At 50.4% G+C, this 14,229-nt stretch overlaps 1 protein-coding gene across 1 annotated transcript in view; it reads right to left on the minus strand.

Annotated features, from left to right (window-relative positions):
* Window positions 1–14,229, minus strand: part of ATXN10 (ataxin 10) — a 159,432-nt gene that overhangs the window by 126,864 nt on the left and 18,339 nt on the right. Inside the window, exons 2-3 of the mRNA XM_080809915.1 lie at window positions 12,104–12,295; window positions 6,840–6,922 (exon numbers count right to left, since the gene is read on the minus strand). Coding sequence (XP_080666041.1) covers window positions 6,840–6,922; window positions 12,104–12,295 — 275 coding nt within the window. The remainder of the gene's footprint in view (window positions 1–6,839; window positions 6,923–12,103; window positions 12,296–14,229) is intronic.

Raw genomic sequence — 14,229 nt, forward strand, 5'->3', positions numbered from 1 at the left:
ATCAGTCAACAAGACAAACTCCATAGAAAAATGGCAAGTCCAGCCTCCTCTGTCCACAGGGGCCTCGCGGAAGGTGTGCAGGTACTTGGCTCCGGACGACTCCCCTGGCCGGTTTCGGTAGCATGTGGTCTCCCACGGCGAGATAACAGGGATGAGCTCCTGCAGCGTGTGACCAACCGGAGGCCTCCAGCAGCCGAAAACCTCCTCAGGACGCTTCAAAGCAACCTCCCCAGCAGCCCAGGGGTGGATTTCCAGCAAGTTCCAGCAACACGGCCTCTCAGCGACTTCTCCACGTGACAAGTGAGCCATGACCAGGCCATCTCCAAAAAGAGCTGGATCTCAGACCTCGGGAGGGGGAGTCTCTCCCTTGGACACTCATCTCAGCCCGAGGAGTACTGGCTGCCCAGAGCGTCTACAATGCCTGTATCCTCCGGCACTGTCCGTACTTCTTAGCAGTCACCCCGTTACTTCAAGCCCTGGCTCGTCAGTGATTCTTTACATTAAATTTTCCCTGTTCCAGTGATGACGTGGTTTCCATCTCCTGGATGGGTCCTCGCTGGCAGAGTGGACGGAGAGAAGGAAGGGGGGGGGGCAGGGAGGAGAGGGAGGAAGGGGACGGGGTCCCAGCGGGAGCACGAGAAAAGGGCGCCAAGCACAGGCCTTGGAACACAGTGACCGCTAAATCAGTCCGGACCAAGCCAGGCGGACAACACTACTTACTTCAACAAAGAAAAATATAAAGAATGAAACCACAAAGGCAACACTGAGGTTAACACAGAGACTCAGGCTATAGGAAACGGCCCCCACCCTCGGAACTGAAGGCACGAAAGTAAGGTAAGGCAGGTGGGTTCCGAGAAGCCCGAGCCGGCAGCGGCCCTGAAGGGCTGAAACCCAGGCCTTGGGAGAAAGGGGCTGCCCAGCTACCGTGCGGGCCTTGGAAGCACAGAGGACACCTCCCACTCGGGAAGGGCCCCGACCAGCTGGTAATGGAACCCCCGGGTGAACACAGGGAGGCTGGAAAGGCGGAGCGGCTGCTGCTTTCCAAGGGAGACACGAATGGGGGCCAAGGCCCGACTTCCCTCCTCCGGCCAGCCCGCTTGCCTCCCACCAACATCCTTCACTAGCTGACCCTAACAGAAAGCAAAGGACAGCTGCGTTTGTGGCCTTCCAGCCCTGGCGACACAATGCAAAAACAGAGACAGAGGGGTGAGCTTGAGTTGAATAACGACAGCCCAAGATCCAGAACAGTCTCTGGCCTTAGGCAATCACCAGCGTGGTGCGCACGTGTCATGTATGTGCGTTCTTATTTTCTCTTCACAGTAAGGCAGACCGCACCCTCTAACGCTTCACAGATGAAGAAATGGGGGCACAGAGTGATTCAGTAGATCAGCCGAGGTCGACAGCGAGTGAGGGGCCCGGCCAAAACTCGGAGCCCACGGTGTGCCTTCAACGCCAGCTCTTAACCAGGCCAGGAGCGCGGAGAGAAGCCGGGAACATTCGTACAGTTCACACGGGTAGAGCGAAGCTCATCGGGGAAATACTTAAAATACTTCTGTGCTTTGTGGTAACCAGACACGACCATGAATCCCTGCAGGCCCGCCCCTCCCCAGCCCCTTCCTCGGGACACGCCCCATACCTAAAAGGCCACTGCCTGACCGAGCCCCAGCCTCCCAGGGCCATGCCCCAACTATGCCTGGCATGCACGCTGAGGTGTCCACACCCGCACCCTCCTGTTTGCTCACTGGGTTTGAAGTGGTTCACATCAGGGCCAGGGCAGCCCATGCAGGCGGAAAGGCATGCGATGCGATCCCGAGTGGAAAGAGACCGAGACGCTTCTGGGGAACCAAACCCCACATGAGTAGAGCGTCAGGAAGCGAGCGATGAGGCAAAGAGGCAGGAGGAATAGAAGTACCTAGCACCTGCTGAGTACTTACCAGGTGCTGGGCACTGTGCTCTGACCGTGCTATCACCTAACCCCCACCACAACCTTCTGAGCTAACTGCCCGCCCTTCCACAGACGAGCAAACCAAAGCTCTCGGGATCACCTCGCCTGCACAGCTAAAGCAGCCAGGCTGGCCGAAGCCAGAGGTGGCTCTTCTGCCCCCAGGAACCCAGGCCGATCCAGGAAGGTAAAAAGTTGCAGGAAAAGGAGCTGAAATGGAAGATTCCGCTCCATGAAAGGTTTCCCACCGTGCAGCAACCACGAAGCAATTTTAAGAGCACGGCACTTCTCAGGTCTTTAAACTTTCTAGACCTCTGCTTTGGCGGAAGGAGGGTGGGCCTGCTGGTCCAGCCCCAGAGCTCTGGCCCTCCATCCTCAAGACTCTGCCGGGATCCGGCCTGCCCTTCCAGCCCTCTCGCCCCACCCCCACCCCCACCCCGCAACCCTGGGCTGAGCACAGACGGGCTGCCCCCGACACCTCACAGGCAGAGGGCCTGCAAAGATTAAGAAGGAAAAGATAACACGATGTGCCTGTGCTCATCACTTGCTCACAGGAACTCAGCAATCGCCGGCTCAGAGAGTTCCGGAACTGTGGCCCAAAACAGAAACACTGAGAAAAGAATACAAAGAAATACTAAGAAATACAAAGACAAGAAAACGATGAACCAAGAACTTCAAAACTGAATTAACATTACAATCTACAAGAAGCAAGATACAAAACTGCCAAGTACACGTTCATTCCCGGACACACGAATACTGACAGAGGATTAAACCGTCAAGCGTTTGTCTGAAGCAGCCTACGTACCCTGATGGCTGTTCTCCTTTCCCCTTTCCTGAGTTTTTAAAAATTACTTTGTAATGAAATCACAGGAAATGTTTATAATGAAAAGCTCTACCCTCATTTTTAAACTGAAGTCACAATTTAAAATGACAATTTATATTTTTACTGAATAGTTTAGGATGTTAACATCCAAATCCTCGTAGAACTGAATTTCTCTCTCTCTCTCTCTCACACACACACATGCCAACAATACAAGCTGGTCTGAAGGGCAACTGACCTAACAATCATTCAGGCAACTAAAAATTAGCACTCTGAATCAGAACACAATTCCAGGAAGGAAAAGGTTTAAAGATGTCCCAACAGCAAGAAAAGAAAACCCCAGACAAGTACTAATGACAGTTTACTTTTACCAAACAGCTTATCAAGTGATCTGTGTAAATACTGCAAATGTTACAAAACCATTCAAAAATCCCAACATTATTTTTACAGATTAAAAACGAATAAAGGCCAAAAACAACACCAATAATTCAATTAAAATAACTCATGCTTGTGTTTACATAAAATTTGATGAGCATAATATATTCGTCACACCACTGCAATTATTCTCTGAAAATAATACTCTAAATATTATTTTGACAATATAATTACAGTTTTTACCTCAAGAGTGGTAACAAAATGCTGGCACAGATATGATGCTAAAAATCCACCAAGAATAAGGTTCTCACAGAGAAATAGTCACAACACAGTATGGGCACTTAATATTAAGAACCAGTCTTTTATAAGGCTCGTATTAGGCTTGAACTAATATACTATAAAATTTTTTTAAGTTTCATTGTTGAATCCAAATTTCACTGTGGAATTCCAAATTCAGGAACACCATGGACCGCCCTTTTTAAGAAGAAAGTAAGAAACACTATTTAACTTCCATTTCCCTCCTCGCCTCAGTAACATCCTTCCAGTTCTGCCTACAAGCACACATCATCTACATAAAGCCGACACAACTGGAAAGTAAAGACCTAAATCAGGGGGGAGATGGCCCATGTTCATGGACTAGAAGACTCCGTATAGCTAAGTTGGCAAGTCTCACCAAACGGATTTATAGATTCCACCTAACTGCTAGCATACACGACATAGACATACTCAAAAAATCAACAACAGGAGGGGCGCCTGGGTGGCTCAGTGGGTTAAAGCCTCTGCCTTCAGCTCAGGTCATGATCCCAGGGTCCTGGGATCGAGCCCCGAATCGGGGCTCTCTACTCGGTGAGGAGCCTGCCCCCCCCCCCCGCCTGCCTCTCTGCCTACTGTGACCTCTCTCTGTCAAATAAATAAATAAAAAATTTTTTTAATTAAAAAAAATATTAAAAATCAACAACGGGGGCGCCTGGATGGCTCAGTGAGTGAAGCATCCTGCCTCCAGCTCAGGTCATGATCTCCGCGTCCTGGCATGGAGCCCAGAGTCCGGCTCAGCAGGGAGTCTGCTTCTTCCCCTTTTCCTCTGCCCCTGCTCACACACACTCACTCTCCCTCTCTCCAAAATAAATAAATAAATCTTTAAAAAAAAACAAACACAAAAAGACAAACAGCTCAATTAAAAATTGGGCAAAGACCTTGACACTTCCCCCAAAGAAGATTTACAAATGGCCAAAACAAGCACATAAGATGTTCAGGATCATTAAACATGAGGAAAACACAAATCAGAACCACAATGACATGCCACTTCACAACCATCGGGATGACTACGAACCCCCAAAAAGGAAAATGAACACGGGCGAGGACGTGGAGAAACGGGAATACTGTACACTGTTGGTAAAAATGTAAAATAGCACAGGTGCTGAGAAAAGTCTGGTTCCTTAACAATCTAAATAGGAAGTGGACCCACAATTCCACTGCTAGAGTTGCTGAAGGACAGAAAGCCCATACACCGATTAGTATGTGCACAGGCACGCTCAGAGCAGCGCTGTTCTGGATGGCCCAACAGCAGCGCCACAGCCAAATGGCGGAAACCACCCAAACGGCCGCCAGTGAACAGATGCATAAAATGTGGTCCATGCAACAACCGAGTCTTATTCGGCCGTCACATAAATGAGGTACTGATATCTGCTACCATGTGCGAACACCAGGAAACACATTCTGCTTCCTGAAAGAAGCCAGACACACAGGTCCCGTGACTCTCTGATTCCACGTCCAAGAGAAACCCAGAACTGGTAAATCCAGAGACAGACGCAGGAGAGGGGAGAGCGGAAAGCAGCTGCTCAGCGGGGAGAGGATTTCCTCTGGGAACCGTAGAAGTACGTGCAGTTAGATGTGGTGGTTGCACAGCACTGGGAACGCTCTCAAGGCCCCTCGGCTGTTCCCTTTAAAGAGGTTACTTGTCGGCTGCATGAACGTCAGGTCAGTAAAAAGCAGATTCCTTAATTAAACTAACACACTGCAGCTGCCGAAACCGTAAACCGTTCCAAACACACCAACACAACACAACACAACAACACACCACACCACAACACAACATAACACACCAACACAACACACCACACCAACACAACACAACACCACACCACACCACACCAGAACACACCAACACAACACAACACCACACCACAACATAACACACCAACACAACACACCACACCAACACAACACTACACAACACAGGTGTATGAAGACGTGCCCTCTGGCTGGTACCAACCGGTGAAAAGCCAGGCCACCAACCACACAACCAATTTCTCCACCACGGACAAACTGGGTCCTAAAAAATGTCAGAAATCACCTCCTTCAGGTTTTCTGTTAGGTCATGGACTTGCTTCAGTGAAGAGAGAATTGATCCCGCGAAACACTGTTTTATCCCAGTCTTCTGTGGCCGATCAGGGATGGAGCAGAGAAGCCCACAGCATCCAGGGAAGACAGGAGGGCACGTGATGTGCGAAGGAAGGATGGGGAGCCCAGGGATGGGGTGATTTCAGGAGACATGGTGCTCAGTGGGCACACGGGGATGGGCTTCAGCGCGGCAGGGGAGGGCTGGCCTGCCTGATGGCCCCTGAATCACCGCGTCCATCTGGTGCTTCCTCTCAGGTGTCTCATTCAGAAATACTTCGTGGCCGGGGAAACCCACTTCTGCCCACCACAGGACACACTATCCATCACATCAGCACTTTCCGGTCATTATAAAATGCACTACATTCTGAACTCTCCTTCTGAATGACCACACCACACACAGACTTCAAGAAGAGCTGCTTTTCCATCCGACAGCGAAATCCGGACCGGACCTTATTGCTGATTTTTCATTCCCCAATTTGAGCACAGAGACTTCTGGTGTATCATAAAATCGAGCTACAAAAAGATCTTAAATATGTAACATCTTAAAAACAGTTTCCTACGAAACCCTATACCCTATCGGTTTCTTGACAATACCTGAGAAATTACTGCTGCCCCAAAACCAGAGAGCAAACACTGTGGGTGCGGAGGCACAGGCGATGCGGAAGAAGGATTCTCGTCTGCTGTGCTCAGCATCCGGATCACAGCCGGCACCAAGGACAGGCATGGCACGTCCACACGAGACACCGTATGACTATGCGAGGGCCGGCCTAACAAAGCACCAGACTGGTCAGTGTAAACAATGGATTTATCTTCTCAGAGGAGGAGGTTTGAAGTCCACGATCAAGGTGTGGGAAGGGCTGGTTCCTTCTGAGCCCCTTTCCGGGGCCTCCAGATAGTGGTCCTCTTGCCATGTCCTCGCGGGGTCGTCCCTCTGTGTGTGTCTGTGTCCTGACCTCCTCTTCTTACAAGGACCCCAGCCATCACGGATTAGGGCCCGCCTGCAGGACTCCATTCTATTGTATTTATCTCTTTAATGGCCTGGTCTCCAAACACAGTCACATCCCCAAGTGGCAGGAGTCGGGACTCCACCATATAGAACTGGGGGAGAGTCCGGGAGCACAACTCAGCCCACAACAGATCGAGGAAAGGAAGCTGTGACAACTTCTTTTATGATCATTCACTAACATCACCAAATAAGTTTCTCTGTATCATGAAATACAAAACACTTGCTTTAACTCAAAGTTGTGGATTTTACATCCTTTTCAAAGGTCCGAGTAACCCATGAATCCCACTGCAAGTTACCTGTCAACAGGGATTCCTGCTCCACCCGTAGCTCCCGAAAAAGAAAAATCAGATCAACAGCAACGCCAATTGTATCCAAGTTCCTGTAGGAGATTTTTTAAAAAGACAGAGTCAGAGCCATTAGTTTTCTTAGGCCTGCATTTCAAATGATGATCCAGGGAATGGAGCCGCAAACTTTCCACATCATAATCTCATAACCTGCCAATGTGTTACCCTCCAAGGCAAAGGGGACCTTAGGGCTGTGAGTAGATTCAGGATCTTGAGATGGAAAGATCACCCTGGATTAGCCAGGTGGGCCCAATATGGTCACAAGCACCTTAAAAGAGGAATACAAGAGGGTGTCAGAGTCAGGGAAGGGGACATGAGCCCAGAAATGCCAGCGGCTTCTAGAACCTTCTAGAAAAGGCCAGGAAATGGATTTTCCCCGAGAGCCTCCAGAGGGAACTCGGCCATGGTGACCCATTCCAGCCTTCTGAATTCCTGAACCAAAAGATAACAAATCCGTGTTGTTTGAAGCCACGAAGTGTTGGGTAATGCGTCACAGCAGCAGGAGGAAAGCAGTCAGATTTGGGGAAGCAGAAGCGGTGGTGCTCGTATAAACACCCGCACACGTGGGAGCAGCTCTGGCATCTGGCAGGGACCAAGGGCCGGAAGAACACTGAGCAGCCTCGGAAATGCTAGAAGCTTTTACAGACTCCCAGTGGGCACGTGGATGCCGAAGGCACTGCCAGGGAGGGCTCCGAAGTGAGGAACCGATCCCTGGAAACCGGGGAAAGGGGACCCTTTTCCCACAGGGGCAGTAGCTCAGCAAAATGATGAACTTGGATGTTTAGCTGAGCATGTCTCCAGTGCCCCGCGCTGAAGGTGGGGCCTGAGTGCTTCCTGCTGCACCTAACAGAAGACCAAGGGGAGAGAGAGAGGAGATGAAGAGAGAACCAGGTCTCGCTTCGGGGAATTCTCAGTCTAACCAGATGGCAAAGTCACTAAAACTGGGACAGTCAGTGGCAAGAAAGCGTGCTCTGCCGAGAAAGCCAAGGGATTAGCTGGACAAGCTTTTGCTCCTGCCTGGGAAGGATCAGAAGGTCAGCGATGATTCCCAGGTGAGGAGGGGCTCTTTGAGCAGATTAGGGTGGGACTCGCTCCCTTCCGTCATCTCAGCGGAACCCAGGAATAGAGATGGGGTTATCCGAGAAAGCTCTGTGCAGGACCCTCTTGTCTAACGACGGGAATCCCCATGACAAGCCCGTGAGATCCGCGCGGTCGTTGAAAATGTTTTACCGGGAGAAGAAAGTCTGCCAGCTTGGACGAAAGGCACAGAGAAAGGATAAAATTAAAAAAAAAAAAAAAAAAAGTGTCAGACTCCCAAAATTCTACCGGCAGGAAGTAGGCTGATGGAATGACTCAGGTGCAAACACATGCTCCCCTGGGGAAAAAGGAAGGCTGACTCTGAGGGCAGGGCCAAGGGCACAGCCTCAAGCCACAGATGATTTTTCCGAGGCCTGGAAACCGAGCTGAGTTTTTTGCCAGACGGGATTCTGAAGCCGCTTTGCTCGGGATCAGTGATTCCTCTTTTCCTTCTATTTTCTCCTCTTTCAAAGGATAATGTCCAAAACAGTTATCCTGCGTTTGGGGAGCAGAGGACCCGTCCAGTTTCACAGGCGCACCAAACAGTGGAATTCTACCCCAGGATGGATGTGCTCCATCCAGAATCCGACCCGTGAGTAATTCAGACAACGGGGTAACGAGATTCGGGACTTTTGGCTGATGAGACTTAGATGAGATTCTGGACTCCAGCTGATGTTGTCGGGGTCAAAAATGTGGGGCACTGGGAAGGGCTGAAGGCATTCTGCATACTGACTCTCTAGGGGCTACAGGGTGGACCGTGGTGGGGGAATGGCCCCCAAAAGATGTCCACACCCTCAACTCTGGAACCTGTAATTATGCTCTCTTATATGGCCAAAGAGATGTGGTATATTAAGAAATATGTTTTTGGTCTTTGTCCCATGTTCCTAGCACAGAGCGCCTAAAGCCCTTGGAATTTCCAGCGTGATAAGGAGTTTTTTTGATATTTACAACAAGCCCCTTTCAACCACAAGTGGGTTTATCCTGATAAGGCGGCTCTAATGGGGCCTTCACGTGGCCTCACAGGGGGGCTGGCTGTCCCCCAGAGGGACCAACCAAGTGATTATGGGACTATAACTTTCAGCCCCAACCTCCAGACCTCTGGGGAGGAGAAAGTTCTAGAGATTGAGTTCCATCACCAATAGACAACGATTTTCCCAATCAAGCCTATGTGACAGAAGCTCCATAAAGACCCCCACGAAATGACAAGTTTGGAAAACGTCTCTGTGGGCTAGTGAACCCATCAGAGGGAGCAAGACCGCCCTGCAGCGACCCACTTGCCCTACGTAGCTCCTCTCTTTGGCTATCCCTAAGCTGTGTCCTTCACAGGAAACTGGTAACCGTATGGCAAGTGCTTCCCTGAGTCCTGGGAGCCGCTGTATCCAACCCGAGGGGCGTCACGGGAACCTCGGAACTTGTCAGCTAGGCAGAAATGGCAACCGGTGCGCATCTCAAGTGGGTCTATCTTATGGGCCCGAGTCTTTTACGTTATGGGATCTGGTGGCACTGATTCTAGGTGGGGGGTGTCAGAACGGAAATGAGTCTAGACACACAGCTGCTGCTGAGAATCGAAGTTGGTCAAAAAATATCAGAAGAGACTTTTTAGGTATGATTACTCGTTCTGAGAGAGGGAGGTTATCCTAGATTATTGGTGTGGGCATCATGTAATCCTAAGAGTCCTTACCGGGGGGTGCAGGATGGTGGGAGTTGCAAAGGGACTGGAAGATTCTCTGGTGTTGCTTGGAGGATGGGTGGACAGAGCCGCGAACAAGGACACAGGCAGGCTCCAGAAGGCAGAAAAACAAGAGAATGGATTCTCTGCTAGAGAATGTCCACTACCAGCCCCGCTGGTTCTCGCTGATTTTGGACTTCTGACTCAGAAAGAGAAGATAAGAAAGATCTGGTGTTCGAGCAAGCCGCCAAGTCTGCAGCAGTCTGTTACAGCGGCAAAGGAAACCAATACAGCTCCCCGCCTTCACTTCCCCACAGAAGCAGAATGAAGCCACGACACTCACTCCTTAAAGAACCAGAGGGTCCGGGTCCTGTCTTCCCTCCCCACGGCCGAAAAGCGGCTCGGTGCCTACCTCCCAGAGGAGTATGGTGCTTGCGTGGATGGCCCTGCCAGAAGACAGCTGGTATCTCATCGGCCACACTATTTTCCCTTGCAGTGCTTGAATTTCTATAGTTTGCATATCACTTGTATAGTCAGGAAAAGCAAATAGAAATTAACTGCAAAGGAAGTTTTATTATGGTACACTTCGAGTGCGCTAGCGTTCCTGAGGGCAGACCCAGGCCACCGGGGGACCCGGGCAGAGCGGAGGAGGCAAGCGGCGTTAAGCAATCTCATTTGAAACACCCACAGCCCTGGGTGGGAGATACTGCTTGCCCTGACTTCCAGAGGGGAAGACCGGTGCTCATGAAGGTCAAGGCCCCGGTTTAGGGTCCTGTGGCTGTTCAAGGGACCGAGCAGTCACCCACGACAGGGTGAGCGGGTTGTCTCTGGGCAGATACGACAACCGCTTCCAAGCTCAGCTCTGGAGTCCCAGAGAGCGCTCCCTGGCTCATCTACTGTTCACGGAATGAGGGACTGTCCGGCAAGTTCCCTAACCCGAGCCACAGTTTCTTCTTCTGTAAAAGTGGAAAAATGGTAGCATGATATTTCTTGGGTTTGTTCTAAAAATAAAACAAGACACTGCAGTTAAGCCCTGGGGACAAAGCCCGGTGTGGAGATCAGGCCCACCGAATGCTCACATCCTTCCCAGCGAGGCGGGCCAGGCACAAGGATGAATTTGCCAGTCCACACTCAAGAGTTTCTGTTCTAAGGCTCTCCCTTTCCTCCGCGATCACATCGGAGGGGCTCCCCTGCCGGGAAAGGGAAAAAACAAACTAGCCTCTGCCCCTGGCTTCGTTTCTAGCCCATTAACTAGTTACGTTTTAAGACGCAAACTATTATTAGCAACGTTATTATCGTTTCTATACATTTACTTGCAAAAAGGACAGCAAGGTCTGCTCAGTATTAAAGTGAAACAACCTTGGCATTCTCCCCCCTCTCCTTTGATCTTCAAACTCTCATTCATCACATCAAAGCCTCAGGTATAAGACTGTCTAGGCAGCAAAGGGGGTCCCTCAAGTGGCTTCTGGACCAGCCCAGCTCCACCCACCGCAGCAGTGAGAGAGAGGCCTGGAGGCTCTATCTACTTCAAGTCCAGGAAAGAAAGGGGAGCGTGCTCTTTGTGGCTTCTGATTTCATCTCAAGTAAAAATTAGTAATAAAAAGCAGATTCCAGGGGCGCCTGGGTGGCTCAGTGGGTTAAAGCCTCTGCCTTTGGCTCAGTCATGATCCCAGGGTCCTCGGATCAGGCCCCACATCGGGCTCTCTGCTCAGCGGGGAGCCTGGTTCCCTTCCTCTCTCTCTGCCTGCCTCTCTGCCTACTTGTGATCTCTGTCTGTCAAATAAATAAAATCTTAAAAAAAAAAAAAAAAAAGAGGCAGATTCCATTAAACCAAAGAGGAAAGGTGCTCGGCTCTGGGAGGAGAGACCAACAAGCAAAAGAAGAGGAACGGCATCTGGTAATTCTCTTCTTAACTACTTTCAACAAGGTGCCCCTTCTAAAACAGGTGGAAGGAGAGCTCGCCCCTCTGCACGGTCCAAAGGAAATCTTAAAATAGGCCATCTTGGAAATCTACAAGACACGCTCCTTGTTCCAAATCAACACAGGCTAACTAATTAAAACACTAAAACTAAAATATTTATAGCTACAAAAAGTGAGGCCCAGAACTGCATATATCTTTAGAAAGGCAGAATCCAGGATCAGAGAATTAAAATTCAGTTGAAATCACCGTGCTGTATGTCTATAACCTAATAGTTCAAAACATACTAGAAATACAAAGAAGAAAGCAAACTAACCCCTAATGTTAAAAACACTCTGTTACAGGTTGTACCATTTATATGCTTGCCTGCAAGTGTCCAGTGGCAAGACCGTGAGGTGCCTGTCCCCTGGAGACGGAATCCTAGCCCTGTGGTTACCGCTGGGTAATAATGCTGTGATCCCCAAACTATTTCTCGCCCGTAAACCTGTTTGACAGCCCGGCACTCACATACACAAGGAAAGAGAATCAGAGGTCACTACCAAAGAAGGCTACCTGATGGAGTTCTGGTTCACAGAACATTCGATGCACGCATTCCGGAGACACCGGAAGCACTCTGTTATCAGCTGCAGGCTGGACGCCAGATGCTCCACCTGGGACGGGTCTCTGCAGGCCAGCTCGACAGCGTGGGAAGATTTCTTCAAGATGTCCAGGACTCTCTGGAAGATAGTCCTGGGTGCGGTTTCTCTGAAAAAAGGATGAAACTGTTACAAACCAGAGGAAAACAAATCTAATCGCTGAATGTCCTATTCAGAAAGCTGCTCACACTTACTTCCATGGGCCGGCGGGCCAACCTGTCTGTTCTCACTCCGTAACTTACAACACAAAATCGAAGAGCTACAAAACCGGAGCGCTTAGCCAGGCACTTTCTCAGCAACCTTTTCATGTGTTATTAAGACAAGTGAAACCGAAGGGAATTGAGTAACTTGCCCGTATCACTGGGCTAATAACGGGCAGAGCCCCATTTCCGAAAGAAGCCATCTGACGTGGTACCCGCACCCCCTACGACAACCCAAATGCCCGTCTCAGGGGAGGGTCTGTGCTTAGGGATCGGTCCTTAATCAAAACAGAATATCTACATTCTCTGTTCTAGAAAGAGAATCTAACCACGTCCACCACCGCCCAACATGTACCGAAATACAATTTCGAGAAACGCTATTCATTAAGCTGTCTGGGAGGCCAACCCGCTCACTGTCCGTTTTCTACATACAGAGAAGCCAGCAATACAGCCGGTATATACTGGACTGCACAGATGAAAGCGAGAGAGAAGGAAGGAGGGAGGGAGGGAGGGAAGGGAAGAAAGGAGATAAGGGAGGAAGGAGGGAGATAAACAGGGAGAAAACACACAGAGAAACTGAGACAGTGAGAAGGGGGGAGAGGGAGAGAGGGCGAGCAAGCAGTGAGCAAGCGAGCGAGGGCATCCTTCCACTTAGAACGCATGCCCAGGGGAGAAAAATGAACATGTGGCCAGTCCCCCGGGGCATCTCAGTTCCCACATGCCTCTCCTCCCAGGAGCAAGGCCTGCACCGGCTATCACTACAGGGCTATGAAGATAAGAAATTTTGTGCAACGTGGTTCAGAAACGCGCCGCCTTCCTCGCTCCATGAGGCTTGTGAAGCAGCAGCCCCCGTCTGACGGTCAGAAGAGCAAGTGCTGTGCCGGACAGCTGCGGAGCCTCTCGCCGAGGACTCTGACCACACGAATGCTCACCTCCGGCCCGGTCACGCAACCCCAGCACCCTCCAGCTCTTCCTCGCGCTGTGCCAGGCTATCAGGGAGCCCCCAGTCCACACGAACCGTGGACACCGAGCCACCCAAGTCACTGGGCCCGCTCAGGTGCTGGCAGAGTCCCTCCACGCATCTCCCCCCGCGCAGGGCAGGGCCCAGAGACACGCCCCTCCTTGAGCTTCAGGACCCCGAGTCCCTGTACTGCAACTGGCATGTTTTCAGCTCATGGACAGAGGATGTAAGTCACATTATTTGTCAGTGACTGGGTGACCAAATGAAACCGTAAAAGCCCAAGGGTACGGTACTTATCCCATCTCAGGGACTGTAAGAAACAACTACCCACATAAGCCATTTTCAGTGACGATTTGCCATAAAGAAAATTCGCGAACACTCTCCAGACATCTTTAAGGAGTATAATACAGTGCAAACATTGACACACTAAGGAAACACCAAAGAGTTTCAAACACATCAAAGGATGCTGAGTGTGATCAGGATTTCCACAACAGAGAGTAAGTCTCCTATGTGCCCCCACTGCACACGGTTTCGATGGCAGCCATCATGGAATGTTACGGTCAAACAAAAGGAGAAGCGACCACCTGAATCACATGCAATAACGCCTCTTTTTCCTACTGAGATGGCATCATGTGCCCCGGGATGAAGAAGCCAACGTGACCTCTCCCCACCCGTCCTTCGCAAGGTAACCTCACGCGGACACCGCCTCGCTACCGTGAACGGTCTTCCCAGAAGCCATCGCATCGAAAGCTTCGGACTCAAACTGCGGTAGACAGAAAAGTCAGATGGGAAAAAAACCACTGTTCTTGGGAAAACTGGAGGACTGAGATGCCAACCATGCCGCAATTAGTAAGTTCGAGAACCTATCCTATGAGTGACTCC

This window comes from Martes martes, assembly GCF_963455335.1.
Source record: "Martes martes genome assembly, chromosome: 8".
Lineage (NCBI taxonomy): Eukaryota > Metazoa > Chordata > Mammalia > Carnivora > Mustelidae > Martes > Martes martes.